The sequence below is a fragment of the Epargyreus clarus genome, unplaced genomic scaffold (assembly GCF_041222505.1).
Source record: "Epargyreus clarus isolate Ecla_fem2 unplaced genomic scaffold, WU_Ecla_fem_2.2 ptg000016l, whole genome shotgun sequence".
In the NCBI taxonomy this organism is placed as follows: Eukaryota; Metazoa; Arthropoda; class Insecta; order Lepidoptera; family Hesperiidae; genus Epargyreus; species Epargyreus clarus.
Genome location: NW_027332224.1, coordinates 3,503,759 through 3,523,728, shown reverse-complemented (window position 1 = coordinate 3,523,728; position 19,970 = coordinate 3,503,759). Strand labels below are relative to the sequence as shown.

Sequence of the window (19,970 nt, the reverse complement as noted above, 5' to 3'; positions counted from 1 at the left end):
TTTTGACTGACTGTTTTAGCCCGCGGCGGTCTCCTATCCTGAACGCAACCGCAGAATTAAAAAAAAATAAACAAAAGATGGCGCCGAATAAGGTTACCAGATGATCCTGACTTTTGTGGAACGTCCCAATTTTTCATAATGTAAACTGAAATATTTTGTTAATAATAAAATAGATTATTAAATTAATTAATATTATTACATACCAAAATCTTTATGCATAATAAGTATTATTTCTCAAGTCTTAAGTCTTCTGGAATAAAGAAGTAAGAAAATAATTCAAACTTTTTTCTTCAAACCTTCTTTGCAAACCTTCTTTGCTTTTCGTTGAAAATATAAGAGATAATTATATTTTGTATCTGACGTCACTCCTATTTTTTTTTAAATATAGCCTTTTGGAATCCGTATACTAAACTATACTTTATTTTATATGCTAATAATCCTTTTGTTACAATTTTCACTTAATTTCACAAGTCACTAATTATACAGTTATTGATAAAAAAATATATATCTGTTAAAACTATTACATACATACGTTTACTCAAACAGGGACTTTTATCCCTATTATTCAGATTTGCAATATGGTAACACTATCGTGCTACAAGCCTCGCGTGTGCCTTTCGGCGGGATGGGCTTTAGAAAAAAAACAATCCGACTCTTACCTGTTGTCGGTGAAAACAAAGGTAATAATAGAGAAATGGCTCTTATGAGGATATAATTATTTTTATTGGTCGCGAAATGGGTCTGCGATTTTTTTAGTAGGTAAGTCGGTACGAGTGTCGGCGTGTCCTTGATTTAAAAAAATAACAAGATGCTTGTTAGTGCGGGTAAGGCTTAACTTGAATAATTTGGTTTTGAATGTGGTAGGAACCTTTGTGGTTCGACTCCGGCGGCATCATCGCCACACCTATTTCCGCCTAATAACAGCAGTGTTATTGCCGCTGTGTTCTGGTTTGGTATGGTAAGGGAGACATACTTTTCCGAGGTAGGGCTAATCTTATCTGGGGTTGATTATAAATATCTATCGGCAGCAGTAGTCACTATCAGGCTGGACTCGTCCGCTACGCTCATATTATAAGAAAAGAGACATTAATTATTTTATTGTAAGTTTTAGTCAAAAATTTTAGGCATACAATTTTGAAATATCAGAGATGCAAGTCTTAGATGCGACCTTGGACTCTGCGACGACCGAGTTTGAATTTTTCGCTGCGTATATACGCCTGTACAATTTTCAATGGCAATAAATACAACTAAGTTTAAATTTTTGCATTGTTACAATGTAAGGTGCATTATTAATCAAAAACTACTTATTATGTTTTTTTTTACAATACATACACTTAAGTATGTAGTATTGAATGTTTTATAGTTTAAACATAGATCAGTAAGTTTAAAAATGAATTTTACAAGATAATATTAATTAACATTTGATTTCTTATTTTCAGTAACGTCATATTATGTTTATACTTGCCTTACACACTTGCAAGTACGACTTACAAGTGTGTAAGTAACTGATTCGGGTTTACTCGGCATTCGCCAAAACGATCGTCAGTCCTCCGCGGGGTTAAGATTTGTTTAGCGCCAATCCAAAGAATAACGCGTCTGTTCTTATGCGCGTTATTTACACTCTTCTAAATCAGGCATAAATATAATATAACATTTTTTTTCTTTTTTGAATGAGAAATATTTTCGGTACTAATAAAAGTTTAAGATAAATTATTACAGTATTTTCTCACTCTATCAGTAGCATGGTGTTTTTATTTTATTATTAATTCATATCATCTTTGCTCTAATTGTTAATCTATGTGGTTGTCAAATGTCAAGTGATCCAACTCGATTAGCAGATGTTTTAAAATCGCATATTTCATAATTACGTTTTTATTACAAAACAATCTTTATATCACGGCGTGCGTAAATGGACGTTTTACGCACGCTTCGCGTGCGCAAAACCCCCATTTCCGACCCCGTAATATAAAATTTTATACAACACGCGGACGAAAAATGTTTTTCTGACTCGTGTGATTGCAGTCCTCGCCTGCGGCTCGCCCTGCAAACTCACACTTGTCAGAAAAAAATTTTTCGTCCTCGTATTGTAATGTACTATTTCTTACATTTCCACACCTTCCGGTATATTTTTAAAATGCGCCAGCAAAAATAAGAGTAGCAATATTATTGTGTCTTGCATGAAAATATGATTCTTTATTTTATCAGGCGTTACAGCTTTACATTTATCTTAGCAGGGAGATATTTCACGATAATTTATTGGAAATAAAGTAGAAAAGTAAAACAAGTGATTACTTATTGTAGTTACAATTCGATCATAAAATATAAAATTATTTAAAAATAGTAGTTGGTACATTTATAATAACTGCGTAATACGGATCACAAAATATGCTACCAATTTTGATGTACCACTTACTGCAGCCATGTTCACGTGCGAGAGGTGCTTTTAAACTAGTAGCATTATAGTAAATCTTCCTTGCTAAATATTGACAAATTGTCAGATAAGTCATTGTCAAAAGTTTTGCGAAGTTCACAACTAAAGTTTTTTCGTGATTTTAGGCATTTCTTTTATTATCCTACTATCGTAGACGTAAAATCGCATTGGCATTGATAAAGCGTTGCAATCGTATTGTATTTGTGAAAAATGGCGCGTAATATTTTAAAACTGGGAGCTCTAGAGGCGAATAAAACTGCATTTTTGCTTTGCGACATCCAAGAAACGTTTCGACCACATATAAAACACTTTGGTGAAGTAGTAAGAGTGGCGAATAAAATGGTATGTAGACTATAATGATAGCGATTTGTTACGTAACCGTATTGAGACAAACACAATATATTTCCTTACTGGAAACTTCTATATTACACCTAAAAAACGTGATTGAGTTTTACCGGTACATGTTTCATTATTAACCTTGCGGACTAGGTTAGTTGCTTCATTATCAATTCAATATGCAGTATAGCCTGTACTGTTAATTAGTATTGACCTTTGGGCGCAAAATTCCCTAAGGGTTTAGTTTATTTAACCAATTATCCCTTCTGGCCTATGGTAACAGTGAAAAGATGTGATGAAGTTTCTTTTGCTGACTCTTCTCTAACAAAACACCTTGCGTAATGGTGGTAGATTTTTATAGTTTCTTTATAGAATTAATTCTATACAGAAGCCTATAATATAACCTATAATGTATAGCTACCTATTTGCAGCTGACTTCAGGTAAGACTAAACTTATCTGGGGTTGATTACAGATATCTATGCGATGAATGCTCATTATTTCTTATATCTTAAAATAAAAAAATTGTGGAAATTTTGTCGGCTACTTCAAAAACATACTGAAAAATAAACAAAGATACATGTAATAGAGAGATTGCTGTACACAACACTTTTCAAAATTATAGTTAGAAGCAGCAAAGGCGTTCAAGATACCAGTCTACGTCTCCGAGCAGTATCCCAAGGGCCTGGGTCGCACGACCAAGGACATCAAGGTGGAGGATGCAGCGATGGTGTACGAGAAGACCAGGTTCTCCATGGTGACTCCGGAGCTGCAGGAGAGATTGAAGAAGGATGTTCCGGATTTGGGATCTGTCGTTTTGTTTGGGATTGAGGTAGGTTTTTAACTATATTGTAATTCATTGTAAAAATAATTTTGATTTCAAATGTGGTATAATGAGTAAGGGTCTAGGATGTACATAACCTTTTTTATAATACAATGATGACAGATGGGAATGCAGTCCACTTGATGGTAAGTGGCTACTGCCACACATGGACATCTGTAGTTAAGCCCAGATTATATTAGATGCCTAGCTAAGGTCTGCCACAATAGCATCCCTGTCCCTGAGGACAAAGCTGGAATACCTCAGAAAAGTATGACTCCCTTATCACACTTGTCAAACCAGAACACGGTAGTGGCACACTTCTTTTAATAGGCAGAATTAGGAGTGGCAATGGTGCTGCCAGAGTTGCACCGGAGAGTGTTCTTGTGCATCGCATTTGTAGCATGCTAAACTGCACTGTGATGGAACTGTGTGGGTTCCAGCTGCTAATGAGGCAACCATCTTATGAATGACTCAGGTGTGGCAATTCATCTGCGATGGCGTCAGGTAAGGCTAGTTCAATATGGAGTTGATTCCAATCAAATCTTAATAAAATATGTATTAGTAGACATTTGTGACCTTTTTTTAAATTCCAGTGTTGAAATTTTCCTAATAAGCAGTACCTTCGTACGATGATGTCTTTACATAAATAATAAAAAAATAACTAAGACAAGTGATAATGTATCATTATACTAATACATGGAAAAACCTACCTAGGATTCGAACCCAGGACATATAGTGTGAGAGACCTAATTTTACCAATATGCTATCAGTGCTATTGAAATATAAATTATCAAATAATTTTCAAATATTTAATAGAATTATCCTAAAATTTTTCAGGCCCATGTATGCATAGAACAAACTGTAATAGATCTGCTGAATGAAGACATTGCTGTGCACATCCTGGCTGATGGAGTGTCCTCGAGGTCCTTGATGGATCGTGGATTGGCGTTGCAGGTTAGTTGGAAGTAATTTATAATGATTAGCTATGAACTCTGTAGTTCTACTGTAACCTTAGGTGATGAATCAATAATTATTTTCTATGCATGGTAAGCAATATGCACGTATGCACTAACATGCACGCTGATGCACACTGTAAATATACCACTAGAAATATATCGGGCTTTAAACCATAGTATACACCATACATAATAAAAGTAATTTTTCAGAAGACAAAAATATTTTAAAAAATTTTCTTAACATCAAAATGTATATTATTGTTTTCTTAAAAAATAATTAATCTATTGTTCCATTGAGATATTATGTATTGAAAAATTTGGAAATGATGACCTAACTAAAAAAAATCTGATTAAAATTTAATTTTACAGCATAATGTCAAAATGTTATTATAGATCCCTAACCTTTCAAAATTTTTTGGTTAATGATTTTTGTTCCTATAGGGTAAATGTTATTTGTAACGAAACACTGACAATTTATTTAAACCTTTATTTATGGAGTGGTTTAGTTGGTACTACATGTATTATATAAAAAGGACACATAAATATGTGTTGCTACCCTTGAGAACTAAATGTAAGGATAACATAAGTATTAGCCTTTTTTATAATATAGGAGTAGCAGACGAGCATACATTCACCTGATGGTAAGTGGCTACTGCCCATGGACATCTGTAATCAACCAGATAAGATTAGATTCCTACCTGGGGCCGCAGACCGTGAGGACTAAGCAGGAATGCCTCGGATATGTATGTCTCCCTTACCACACCCTTCAAACCAGAACACAGCGGCGCTTAACACTGCTGTTATTAGACAGAAATAGGTGTGGCGGTGGTGCCGTCGGAGTCGAACCACAAGGCTTCTACCACCTTCAAAATCCCTAAGCACAGCACATACAAGAAATCGCTATTTTTTATGTTTTTCGTTTTATCTATTGAATCGGAATAGGTAGGGAGTATTACAATATTTATGAATTTAACACCTGCCGCAAATTTTCTCAATTCACCAAGGGTTGACTGGTAGAAAATGCCATCAGGCATTAAGTTTGCCCTGATGCACCTTAACCTTGTGTTACAATTACAATTTTACAATTAATATATAAATAAATAAATAAATAAATAGGTAGACAGTTTAAATTTTTTCAATACATTCATTTCAATAGCTGTTATAATATCAAACAATAAAAAAAATTAAAAAGAGGGTTTTTTTTTCGAACGAAGACCTCTGTGTACGAGTTGACTTGCGCTTGTCCAATTTTTATTGCCATGCCATATTTTTTATGTATATTTCTTAAATTCGATGTTTATTTTTTTCATATTTCAGCGCATGCAATCCTTAGGCTGTTTCGTGACCACATCCGAAAGTGTCCTATTCAAACTTCTTAAAGACAAGGAGAGTCCCGAATTTAAATCGATTTCAAAATTGATCAAAGAGCCCACTCCCGAGATTTTTGGTTTGGCTTCAAAACTTTGATGTTGACCGAAATTCATAGAATGGGTGCGTTAAATAATTTAAAATAATCTTTGCTAATAATATAATATTATTTTTTATGTAATTATGTATATTATTTGCATTATAAATGGGGCTTGGATGTTGGTCGTTTTGTTCGGAAGTCATAAGTCATAAAAAACAATGTTATTAAAGAGAAAACTGAAAAAAATGTGTATCATTGTATACAAAAGTAAATACAAAATGATCGGTATATATCATACCATATCTGATTAGTTCGCGACTGGGTTCGCGTTTTTTTTTTGCTCGTCGCGCCGGCTCATGACACGTCTGGGACTAGGTGGAACAGATTTCTGGATCACTTATTTTTAAATACTAGGAACAGGCATACCTAGTCCCAAATTTACCTAGTACAACCCATCTCTATCCCTTACCTTACCCTAAAATGCACGAAAAAATATTTAAAAATAAAGTAATGATGCAGTTTTAATTTTAATCAAAATCGGCCTCGTAATTCCTTTTAGTAGTTTTCGCTAACCCTTAGGTTCCGACTTCGGATTTGGCCCTGAAGGCCCAATAGTACAACCTGTATAAAAGGACCGCCTCAGCGATCCCGTCAAAAATTAATATACAGATATATAAAAAGTGATTTGTACCTTACATTATTAACAATGTTTTCTCAAATACTTATACAAGTTACAGCGTACACTCGTTAGCGTGTTTCAGAAATGGTACAGCGTCATCTAGTTTGTGTGGAATGCACTACAGATGTGTCATAAATTGTACAGATGGCGTTGTTTCCTAAATGCTAAGTGGAGTTTGATGGAGTCCATGTGCTTATGGATTTCTTATTAATTTAAATGGTCATTGTTTAGTTTGTAAAGTCATTTGACAACTATATGTATGTTAAGTTTTCATTTTACAACTGACGGTAGAATAAGAATGCTTCGACACCTTTTTGCCTTATTTAAGTGCTACTGTTTTCTCGGGGGTACGGGAAACATACTAATCAGAGACGTTCCAATTTAGTCCTCAGAGTCGGCATAGCATCTGCCCCTATCTTCAGGTAGGACTCTACTGGGGTCGATTGTAGCTGTCAATGGATGGTAGTTGGCACAACATTAGATATACTGCATGTTACTGTAATTGGGCAGAAATAGATGTGGCGATGATCTCCGGAGTCAAACCACAAAGTGTTCTAGCACCTTCAACCTTTAAAACAGTTTACATACGTGTAGTTAGCATGGCGGTAGGATCGTAAACTCTTTGTCCCTGTAGTTCACGACCAGAATAGGGATACGGTATCCCCTGCCTGTCGTAAGAGGCGACTAAGAGGGGCTTCCGGGGCTGCGGGCGGCAAGAGTGGGAGCTCGAACCGCCCGGACGGCGACCCCGGGAAGGACGGTGGTATGTGTGGTCGCATTCCGTCGTATACACCAGACGGTGTGGGGATACAAAGTCACCTGGGCGGAGCACGACGGGGCAGTGCGCTGAGAGGACTCCGGTTGCGTTCCTTTGGAGATCCCGGAGTCCTCTACGCAGCGCCGAGAACGGCCACCTGGGGGTTTTAGTGCGGTAAAAGTCCCACATAACCCCGTGTCGCTCCCACGGCACCAGCTACCTATTGAAGGTTTCCCCCTCGAAAAAAAAAATAATAAAAGGATCGTAAACTCTTAGGCAGCAAAGTAGTGATAGCCAAGGTTAAGAAACGCGGCCTCTCGATCGAGGGGTCCGAGGTTCAAATCCCAGGCACGCACTTCTGATTTTTCAAATTTATGTGCGTATTAGAAATTAATTATCACTTGCTTAAACGGAGGAAACCTGCATACCTGAGAGATTTATAAAAAAAAATCTTAAAGGTATGTGAAGTCTACCAATAGGCACTTGGCCAGCGCGGTGGACTATGGCCTAATGCTTCTGAGATTGCATTATGAGAGGAGACCCGTGCCCAGCAGTGGGACAGTAATGGGTTGATGATGATGATGATGAAACTCTTAGGACAAGTCGTCAAGATCATGTTTTAGGGCAGAACAAGGTGTGACGGTAGTGCCTTCGAAGTCCAACAAAGGTTTCTACATTCTAGATTCAAACACACAGCACAGTTAGCATGGTGTTAGAATCGTAGGCCCTTAGGACAAGTCCTAACAAAGTTTCTTGTTTATAGTAGGACCGCCGTTGCGATCCCTACAAAAATATTGAGTATAAAACTCCCTATGTATGTGCAAAATTATTAATTTGGATAATATTTTTGATTATCAATCTCAACTTTCTTCGATACTTATACAAGTTACAACGAACATTCGTTAGCGTGTTTCAGAAATGGTACAGAGTAATCTAGTTTGTGTTGTGTGCAACACAGACGTGTCGTAAATTGTACAGATGGCGCTGTTTCCGATACATGCCAATAAAGAGCTTGCTGTAGTAACTCTGACACTAACAGATGGAGCTACCTCCGTTAAAATTTAAATAAAATTACATATGTTTTTGTAAGTAATTATTAGTAAAATATTGTTTGATAAAACAGTTTGTTTTATAATATAGCAGAAGCAGACGAGCATGCCGTCCACCTGATGGTAAGTGGCTACTGCCGCCCATGGACATCTGTAATCAACCCCAGATAGGATTAGATATTCCTACCTGAGGTCGGCCACAGATGCGCCGCTACCCTTGAGGACTAAGCTGGAACCCCTTGGAAAAGTCTGTCTCCCTTACCACACCCTTCAAATCAGAACACAGCAGCGCCTAACACTGCTGTTATTACGTAGAAATTGGTGTGGCGGTGGTTCCGCCGGAGTTGCACCACAAGAGGTTGTACCACTTTCAAAATGTTTATATATGTCTGGTTTATAGCAGCAGATAGTAGCTTCTGTGCTTGTATGCAAGATATAGTTAGACAAACACGTTTATAAAAAGCATTCTAAGTTAGTCCTCATAGGTAGTGACTAGCAACGTATCTGTGATCATCCTTAGAGTATAATTTTGAGCTTGGTTCCCGATATCCATTATGAAGGTGGTAGAGTTCTGTGTTTCGACTCCGGTGGCATCACCGCTACACCTATTTCTGGTTAATAACAGTAGTGTTAAGCGCTGCTGTGTTCTGATATGGAGGGTGCTCAGCGCGCATGCGTACCAAAATGATCTCTACAGCTGACACTAGATGTCGCTGTATCCTTCTCTGAATCACGCTAACGAATGTACGACGGTGGTTGTATAAGAACTGCCATCTTCTCGACGATTTTCAATATTCAATAACAATACCAATAATTTTTGGCGGGACACCTGTGTCGTCCCTTTTTATTAGTTTCATTTGACTTATAAAGGGTTTTAGTCAAAGACGGCGATGCATTGGCGTATTGAATGTTGCATTTTTTCTAAGATTGAATTAGCCAACGATCATACAGTCCACCTGATGGTAAGTGATAACTTCCGCCCATGGAAATCTGTAAATAACCCAAATAAGATGAGAGTCTTACCGGGGATGCCCCTAGGTGCGTTCTCTCTGAAGACTAAGTGAGAACTCCATGGAAAATACCTTACAGACCAGAACAGAACAACGCTTAGAAAAAAGATAGATCGATTATTAATAACGGGCATAAATAAATAATTCTCAATCTGTTTTTTTTCAGCGTTTCCAAAACATCGGTTGCTTCGTCGGCACTTCAGAGAATGTTTTATTCAAGCTTCTAAGAGATAAGAACAACCCAGCCTTCAAACAGATTTCAAAGTTGAATACCTCACCGACGCCGGACGAATTCGGCGCTAATAGCGAAAAATACAAGTTACAATAGATTAGTCTTAAAATACTATACAGAATGAAACACGTAAGAACATCGACTACTATCGCCAAACAATGGATAAAGTAACAATACAATACAAAATGAATAGTACTTAACAATGCCATCTATTGTGATTGAACAAAGCTTTAAAGATTTATTGAAACAGGAAACATTTTCACAATTTGTACATTCGTAAACAAAGAATTAAATGGGTAATAAAATACAATAAAAAATGAAACGTATTTAGCAATGCCATCTATCGAAGAACGTGGAGTACTATCGTCAAACAATGGATAAAATTATCGACAACAATACAATACAAAATTAATAGTACTTAACAAATTATTCAATCGCAATAGATGTGTGATTGAATAAAAATGAAATCGGCAATAAAAATACAATGCAAATTGAAACGTATTTAGCAATGCCATCTATCGCCGGTAGACAAGGAATGAACTCGGCAATATAAATACAATGTAAAATGAAACGTAATTAACGATGCCATCTATCGTCATTAAACACATGACGAATCCGTTAATATGAAAACAATACATAACGAAACGAATATACATAACAATGCAGTTTATTGTCACTGACTAAAATATGAACTCTGCAATAATATATAATGTAAAATGAAACTTACTTAACGAGGCCATCTATCGTCATTAAACACATGATGAATCCGTTAATATGAATATACATAACAATGTAGTTTATTACCGCCGAACAAAGAATAAACTGATAAATAAGAATACAATGCAAAATGAAAAATACATAACAACGCCTTCTATCGTCATCGAAGAAATAATGGAGACGTCAATAAAAATACAATGGAAAACATATACTCATATCATCGCGAACTACATGGAAAATTGTAAGTAAGGTTTTGGATCTACTTTAAATTTACTTTGAAAATAATGTAATGATATTTAATCTATATGGAATGAAATGTTATGTATTATATTCTTTGTATATTACATTATGTTGTAAATAATGGTGTTGGTTCTGTATATACTTATTTATTGAATATAATATTGTAGTATTTAAATTGCAGTTTTCATTGTATCTAAAAAACTGTAGTACATTATAAAATTAACTATAACACAAACTAAAACTTTTGTAGTTCTTTTTTCTATACTATAGGAGTAGCAGACGAGCTTGCAGTCCACCTGACGGTAAGTGGTGGCTACTGCCGCTCATGGACATCTGTAATCAACCCCAGATAGGATGGAATATTGCTACCTGAGGTCGGCCACAGATACGCCGCTACCCCTGAGTTACCGTACCCCTAAGCTGGAACGCCTTGGAAAGTATTTCTCCCTTCGAACCCCAAAGGATTCTACCGTCTTTTGAAATGTTTCTATGACCAAACCCTTCAAATCGGAACACAGCAGCGCTCAACATTATTATCTATTGTTGTTAAGTTTCTAAAAGTATGGGTATTTGATTACAAACGGTATATTATGAAAGGTGGTAGTTTTGAAGGTGGTAGAACCCTTTGTGGTTCGACTCCGGCACCACCACCGCCACAGGTATTTCTGCCTAATAACAAGAGTGTTAAGCGCTGCTGTGTTCTGGTTTGAATGGTGTGGTAAGGGAAACATACATTTCCGAGACGTTCCACCTTAGTCCTCAGGGGGAGTGGCGTATCTGTGACCGAGCTCAGGTAGGAATATCTAATCCTATCGGGGGTTTATTATAAATGTCCATGGGCGGCAGTAGCCACTTACCATCAGGTGGACTGCGTGCTCTTCTACTACTCCTATATTATAAAAAAATGTATGTAGTATATGAAAATACATATAGACATATCAATTTTTTCTTGTATTGTTAATATTAATATGAAAAATAATATAAAGTTGTATGTTTATAGATATATAAAATTCGTGTTATTTATTTTTAATATTATTCAAAGTGAGCAATAAATTTATAAACAATTTTTTCTTAATGTTTTTACCGTATTGGCAGCTATAGTTTCGCCCTTTTTACTATGCTTCTATTAGCTTGACTTGTATGTTTCTAGATATGTATGTATATAACGGATTTTGTGAACTCGATTTTTACCCACTTAGAATGGTCAGTTTAATTCAAAATATTGAACGATTATCACTAACTGATGACATACACGATTTAAATAATTTTGACCCGTTGTCCTTATTAGGATCATCAGTTCAAAGTTTACACCGAATCCCTAGATGGCGTTAATTATTAGGATAAAGTTCATGGCAAAATTACTATAATAGATTGCAACAATTATTACTTTTTGAATTTTTTTTTGACATTTCGGATATTAGTAAAAATTTGTGGACTATAATAATGCTTTAAATTATTTGAAAGGGAACATTTTGTCTGTAATAGCTTTTTGTCTTTATTTGATTATTGTAGCAATAATCGATTAGTAATCGTTTAAAACTGAATTTAATATCTGCCGTCGAAAAAATCAGCACCCTTCCGGTGACTCCGTACGAGCCTAATGGTAATAATATTAGGGATGTGAGATTTGTCATAATGAATGAAAAAATCGATTGCTACTATTTAAAAAAAAATGATTAGTTTTTTCATATCACTGTTTTTAAAGACAACTTGAGTTGCAGTTGTTGTGTTTCAGTGAATGGCTGACTTACATCTTTGGTGACCATCTCAGTCTTCGGGAGTGGTGACGCATCGTTGATTCACTCGAATTTAAAAACTGTGTCCACAGCTCTCTCCACACTCTACCATTTTTTTTTAATAATATAGGAGTAGCAGACGAGCATGCAGTTCTCCTGATGGTAAAGGGCTACTGCCGCCCATGGACATGTGTAATCAATCCTAGATAAGATTAGATCACAGTGGATTATGGCCTAAACCTCTCTCATTGAAATGAGACCCGAGCCCAGCAGTGGGACAGTGATGGGTTGACGATATGTTATACGCATGTATAAAAGGATCACCAAACGATCCCTGTCAAAAATTGTCATGTCTCTTCTTACACTCTTCTTTCTTGTTTCCACAGTCGTAACAACTCTGACTCGGTCTTTAAATACATCTCCCAACGAACATTCGTTAGCGTGATTCAGAAATGGATCAGCGACATCTAGTGTTCATGGTGGAACTTATTGTCTTGTCTTTGACGTAACCACTCTCTCTAAAGTTTCATTTGTACCAAGAAATACTAGATGTCGCTAGGAAGATGGTTTTTAGTAGACAAAGTAGCAAACGCGCGTAAAGGCTTATATTGTTGTGGTTAACTCACTCAATTGGACGGCCGAGGTTCGAATCCCAGACCTCTGATTTTAATTCGTAACTATTAGACGTTTATTATAACCGATAAACAGTTCCGACAGTAGCCAATAACTCGTCTGATATCCCTATATTATAAAAAAACATGCAGTTCACCTGATGGTAAGTGACTACAGCCGCCCATGGACATCTGTAATCAACCCCAGATATGATTAGATATAGATGCGTCACTAAGCTGAATTGCCCCGGAAACAGAACACAGCAGCGCTTAACACTGCATCATCATCGTCAATCCATTAGAGCCGGTCCACACGGTGCGTTGCGTCAGCGTTGCGTCGACGTTGCGCTGTGGGTGCGTCGTTTTACATACTAATAATCATAGTGTTCACACGGTGCGCTGCGTCGACGCAACGCTGACGCAACGCGCCGTGTGGACCGGCTCTTACTGTCCCACTGCTGGGCACGGGTCTCCTCTCAGAATGAGAAGGATTAAGCCATAGTCCACCGCGCTGACCAAGTGCGTATTGGTAGACTTCACATAACTTAAGATTTTTTTACAATATTTATGTATTTAACACCTGCCGCAAATTTTCTTCATTTACCAAGGGTTGACTGGTAGAAAATGCCATCAGGCATTAAGTTTGCCCTGATGTACCTTAACCTTGTGTTTGTGTTACAATTAATATAGAAATAAATAAATAAATAGGTAGACAGTTTAATTTTTTTCAATACATTCATTTCAATAGATTCAATATTTCTTAAATTCGATGTTATTTTTTTCATATTTCCGCGCATGCAATCCTTAGGCTGTTTCGTGACAACATCCGAAAGTGTCCTATTTAAACTTCTTAAAGACAAGGAGAGTCCCGAATTTAAATCAATTTCGAAATTGATTAAAGAGCCCACTCCCGAGATTTTTGGTTTAGCTTCAAAACTTTGATGTTGACCGAAACTCATAGAATGGGTGCGTTAAATAATTTTAAATAATCTTTGCTAATAATATAATATTATTTTTTATGTATTTTATTTGCATTATAAATGGGGTTTGGATGTTTATAGTGTTGTTCGGAAGTCATAAGTCATAAAAAACAATGTTATTAAAGAGAAAACTGAAAAAAATGTGTATCATTGTATACAAAAGTAAATACAAAATGATCGGTATATATCATACCATAATTATCTTATTTTGTCATATCATGATAAATATCGTTTCGTATTCGTCCGTATTATATCATACCCTATCTATAAATCAATGATAATGTAATATTATTATTATATTATAATGTAACGCTCCACTATAACTGTCTTCGTTAGAAAATAAATTAAATAGCTACCATATTTTCGCACTTTCATTTAAAATATATTTAAACATTTTTACTTAATACAGTAGAACCCGCTTAATACGATTTCTCGCATAATTCGCCATTTTACGCCAGTCCCTGCATTTTGAGACATGTTTTCATACATTTCTTAACGCTTAATACGCTCCGTCATCCCGTTTTATACGCCTTATTCGTAACTGGCCGAACGAACGCTCGATGGTGGTAAAGCAAATATAGAGAGACTGACTGTTCTGGCTGATGGGTCCGAAAAGTTACGTTTGCTAGTTATTAGTAAGGCTAAAAATCCACGTTGCTTTAAAAACGTAAGATTGCTCCCTGTACTATGCACAATCTCGACCGGAATTCGTTTCATCGACTGGTTAAAATCTTTGGATGAACATTTCCAGATTAAAAGCTAGATGCATAATTCTATTTATTGATAAGTGTCCCGCTCATCCGAAAGGTGTTGAACTAAAGAATATCATTCTTGTTTACTTACCTCCAAATGCGACAAGCACATTACAACCGATGGATCAAGATCCTTACAATATGTATTTAGTTATATTAAATTATTTTCCTTATCCCGCTTCATATGTTTTCTCGTTTAAGACGCGTTTTTGGTTGTGTCCCTATGAAATCGTCTTAAACGGGTTTTACTGTACATATATTTTTTTTGCAGTTTTCACATTTCAAAATATTTTTTGGGTGTATTTATAGTGTTGTATGCTTGTTTGTTGCTTTCATAAAAAAATCCTGTAAATGGACTTTTAGGCTTCTATCTTATAGCAGTATTGTAGCCCCACTGATCAGGTTTAAACCTTATAACGGTAGTGTTGAAGGCACGATCCTGAGGACTAAGTTGGAACGCCTCGCGTAAGTATGTCTCTCTTACCCCACCTTAAATATCAGGGAAAAAGATTTTTTAGAAAAGTAATGATGCAGTGTTAGTTTTTTTTTCAAAATCGACCTCGTAACATGTTTCGCTAACCCTTAGGTTTGGATTTGGCCCTGAAGGCCCATTAGTACATCCTGTATAAAAGGACCGCCACAGCGATCCCGCCAAAAATAATGATACAGTATATATATGAAAAGGGTATGTATCTTAAGTCATTAACAAACTACATTTCAATGTTTTCTCAAATACTTATACAAGTTACAGCGTACACTCGTTAGCGTGTTTCAGAAATGGTACAGCGTCATCTAGTTTGTGTGGTATGCACTACAGATGCGTCATAAATTATACAGATGGCGTTGTTTCCTAAATGCTAAGTGGAGTTTGATGGAGTCGATGTGCTTATGGATTTCTTATTAATTTAAATGGTCATTGTTTAGTTTGTATGTAAAGTCATTTGACAACTATATGTATGGTAAGTTTTCATTTTACAACTGACGGTAGAATAAGAATGCTTCGACACCTTTTTGCCTTATTTAAGTGCTACTGTTTTCTGGTTTGATGGCGGGGGCACCTGAGACATACTAATCAGAGACGTTCCAATTTAGTCCTCAGAGTCAGCAGAGCATCTGCCCCTATCTTCAGGTAGGACTCTACTGGGGTCGATTGTAGCTGTCAATGGATGGTAGTTGGCACAACATTAGATATACTGCATGTTACCGTAATTGGGCAGAAATAGATGTGGCAATGGTCTCCGGAGTCTAATCACAAAGTGTTCTAGCAGTTCTAGACAGTCGTATAGTTAACATGGCGGTAGGAGCGTAAACTCTTTGTCCCAGTAGTTCATAACCAGAATAGGGCTACGGTATCCCCTGCCTGTCGTAAGAGGCGACTAAAAGCGGCTTTCGGGGTTGCGGACGACAAGAGTGGGAACTCGAACCGCCCGGCCAGCGGCCCCGGGAAGGACGGTGGTATGTGTTGTCACATTCCGTCGTATACATCAGACGGTGTGGTGATACAAAGTCACCTGGGTGGAACACGACGGGGTAGTGCGCTGAGAGGACTGCGGTTGCGTTCCTTTGGAGATCCCGGAGTCCTCTACGCAGCGCCGAGAACGGCCACCGGGGGGTTTTAGTGCGGTAAAAGTCCCACATAACCCCGTGTCGCTCCCACGGCACCGGCTACCTATTGAAGGTTTCCCCCTCGAAAAAAATCATAATAAAAGGATCGTAAACTCTTAGGCAGCAAAGTAGTGATAGCCTAGGTTAAGAAACGCGGCCTCTCGATCGAGGGGTCCGAGGTTCAAATCCCAGGCACGCACTTCTGATTTTTCAAATTTATGTGCGTATTAGAAATTAATTATCACTTGCTTAAACGGTTAAGGAAAACATCGTGAGGAAACCTGCATACCTGAGATATTTATAAAAAAAAATCTTAAAGGTATATGAAGTTTACCAATACGCACTTGGCCAGCGCGGTGGACTATGGCCCAATCCTCATTCTGAGAGGAGACCCGTGCCTAGCAGTGGGACAGTAATGGGTTGATGATGATGATGATGAAACTCTTAGGACAAGTCATCAAGATCATGTTTTAGGGCAGAACAAGGTGTGACGTAGTGCCTTCGAAGTCCAACAAAGGTTTCTACTACATTCAAACACACAGCACAGCATGGTGTTAGAATCGTAGGCCCTTAGGACAAGTCCTAACAAAGTTTCTTGTTTATAGTAGGACCGCCGTTGCGATCCCTACAAAAATATTGAGTATAAAACTCCCTATGTATGTGCAAAATTATTAATTTGGATAATATTTTTGATTATCAATTTCAACTTTCTTCGATACTTATACAAGTTACAACGAACATTCGTTAGCGTGTTTCAGAAATGGAACAGAGTAATCTAGTTTGTGAAGTGTGCAACACAGATGTGTCATAAATTGTACAGATGGCGCTGTTTCCTATGCATGCCAATAAAGAGCTTGCTGTAGTAACTCTGACACTAACAGATGGAGCTACCTCCGTTAAAATTTATATAAAATTACATGTGTTTTTGTAGGAAATTATTAGTAAAATATTGTTTGATAAAACAGTTTGTTTTATAATATAGCAGTAGTAGACGAGCATGCAGTCCACCTGATGGTAAGTGGCTACTGCCGCCCATGGACATCTGTAATCAACCCCAGATAGGATTATATATTCCTACCTGAGGTCGGCCACAGATGCGCCACTCCCCCTAGGACTAAGTTGGAACGTCTCGGAAATGTATGTCTCCCTTACCACACACTTCAAACCGGAACACAGCAGCGCCTAACACTGCTGTTATTATTTAGAAATAGGTGTGGCGATGGTGCCGTCGGAGTCGAACCACAAAAGGTTCTACCACCTTCAAAATGTTCATATATGTCTGGTTTATAACAGCAGATAGTAGCCTCTGTGCTTGTATGCAAGATATAGTTAGACAAACACGTTTATAAAAAGCATTCTAAGTTAGTCGTCATGGGTAGTGACTAGCAATGCATCTGTGGTCAGCCTTAGAGTATAATTTTGAGCTTGGTTTCCGATATCTATTGTGAAGGTGGAAGAGTCCTGTGTTTCGACTCTGGCGGCATCACCGCTACACCTACTTCTGGTTCATAACAGTAGTGTTAAGCACTGCTGTGTTCTGATATTGGAGGGTGTGGCAAAGGAGACATAATTTTCTGAGGCTAAGTCCTCAGGTGTGTCGGCGTATCTGGCGGACTTCAGGTAGGAATCTAATCTTATCTTGGGTTGATTACTCCCATAAGCGGAAATAGCAACTTACCATCAGGTGTACTGTATTCTCGTCTGCTACATCTATGGTATAATAAAAGCGTGTTAAAAAAATCATACAATCATATCGTATATTCAAAATGTATGTGGTTTAACTACATGCTATTGTGGTGCCATCTAGTGGATTATAAACAAGAAAACTACCCTCAGCGCGCATGCGTACCAAAATGATCTCTACAGCTGACACTAGATGTCGCTGTATCCTTCTCTGAATCACGCTAACGACTGAACGACGGTGGTTGTATAAGAATTGCCCTCTTCTCGACGATTTTCAATATTCAATAACAATACCAATAATTTTTGGCGGGACACCTGTGTTGTCCCTTATTAGTTTCATTTGACTTATAAAGGGTTTTAGTCAAACACGGCGATGCATTGGCGTATCGAATGTTGCATTTTACGATCATGCGGTCCACCTGATGGTAAGTGATCACTGCCGCCCATGGAAATCTGTAAATGACCCAAATAAGATGAGAATCTTACCGGGGATGCCCCTAGGTGCGTTCTCTCTGAAGACTAAGTTAGAACTCCTCGGAAAATACCTTACAAACCAGAACAGACCAACGCTTAGAAAAACGATAGGTCGATTATTAATAACGTGCATAAATAAATAATTCTCAATCTGTTTTTTTTTCAGCGTTTCCAAAACATCGGTTGCTTCGTCGGCACTTCAGAGAATGTTTTATTCAAGCTTCTAAGAGATAAGAACAACCCAGCCTTCAAACAGATTTCAAAGTTGAATACCTCACCGACGCCGGACGAATTCGGCGCTAATAGCGAAAAATACAAGTTACAATAGATTAGCCTTAAAATACTATACAAAATGAAACACGTAAGAACATCGACTACTATCGCCAAACAATGGATAAAGTAACAATACAATTCAAAATGAATACTTAACAATGCCATCTATTGTGATTGAACAAAGATTTAAAGATTTATTGGAACAGGAAACATTTTCACAATTTGTACATTCGTAAAAAAAGAATTAAATGGGTAATAAAAATACAATAAAAAATGAAACGTATTTAGCAATACCATCTATCGCAGAACGTGGAGTACTATCGTCAAACAATGGATAAAATTATCGACAATAATATAATACAAAATTAAATGTACTTAGCAATGCCGTATCTCGAAGAACGTCGACTACTATTGCACAATAATATATAATATAATAATAACAATGGATAAAATTATCGACAACAATACAATACAAAATTAATAGTACTTAACAAATTATTCAATCGCAATAGATGTGTGATTGAATAAAAATGAAATCGGCAATAAAAATACAATGCAAATTGAAACGTATTTAGCAATGACATCTATCGCCGGTAGACAAGGAATGAACTCGGCAATATAAATACAATGTAAAATGAAACGTAATTAACGATGCCATCTATCGTCATTAAACACATGACGAATCCGTTAAAATGAAAACAATACATAACGAAACGAATATACATAACAATGCAGTTTATTGTCACTGACTAAAATATGAACTCTGCAATAATATATAATGTAAAATGAAACTTACTTAACGAGGCCATCTATCGTCATTAAACACATGATGAATCCGTTAATATGAATATACATAACAATGTAGTTTATTACCGCCGAACAAAGAATAAACTGATAAATAAGAATACAATGCAAAATGAAAAATACATAACAACGCCTTCTATCGTCATCGAAGAAATAATGGAGACGTCAATAAAAATACAATGGAAAACATATACTCATATCATCGCGAACTACATGGAAAATTGTAAGTAAGGTTTTGGATCTACTTTAAATTTACTTTGAAAATAATGTAATGATATTTAATCTATATGGAATGAAATGTTATGTATTATATTCTTTGTATATTTTATTATGTTGTAAATAATGGTGTTGGTTCTGTATATACTTATTTATGAATTAAATATTGTAGTATTTAAATTGCAGTTTTCATTGTATCT

General features: G+C 36.7%; 1 protein-coding gene across 4 annotated transcripts in view; it reads left to right on the top strand.

The window, feature by feature from the left end:
- The first annotated feature begins 2,493 nt into the window (after positions 1-2,493).
- Positions 2,494-19,970, top strand: part of LOC140748593 (isochorismatase domain-containing protein 1) — a 64,804-nt gene continuing 47,327 nt past the window's right edge. For 2 of the 4 annotated variants that reach the window (XR_012102956.1, XM_073081425.1), the window contains exons 1-3: positions 2,494-2,773; positions 3,391-3,597; positions 4,426-4,542. Coding sequence is in view for 3 of the 4 variants with exons in the window: in XM_073081425.1 (XP_072937526.1) it covers positions 2,642-2,773; positions 3,391-3,597; positions 4,426-4,542 (456 nt within the window). In the remaining variant the exon portion in view is untranslated. Of the gene's footprint in view, positions 2,774-3,390; positions 3,598-4,425; positions 4,543-5,861; positions 6,036-9,613; positions 10,335-19,970 lie in introns of those variants that run through there. The other 2 variants (XM_073081426.1, XM_073081424.1) reach the window with 2 other exon arrangements.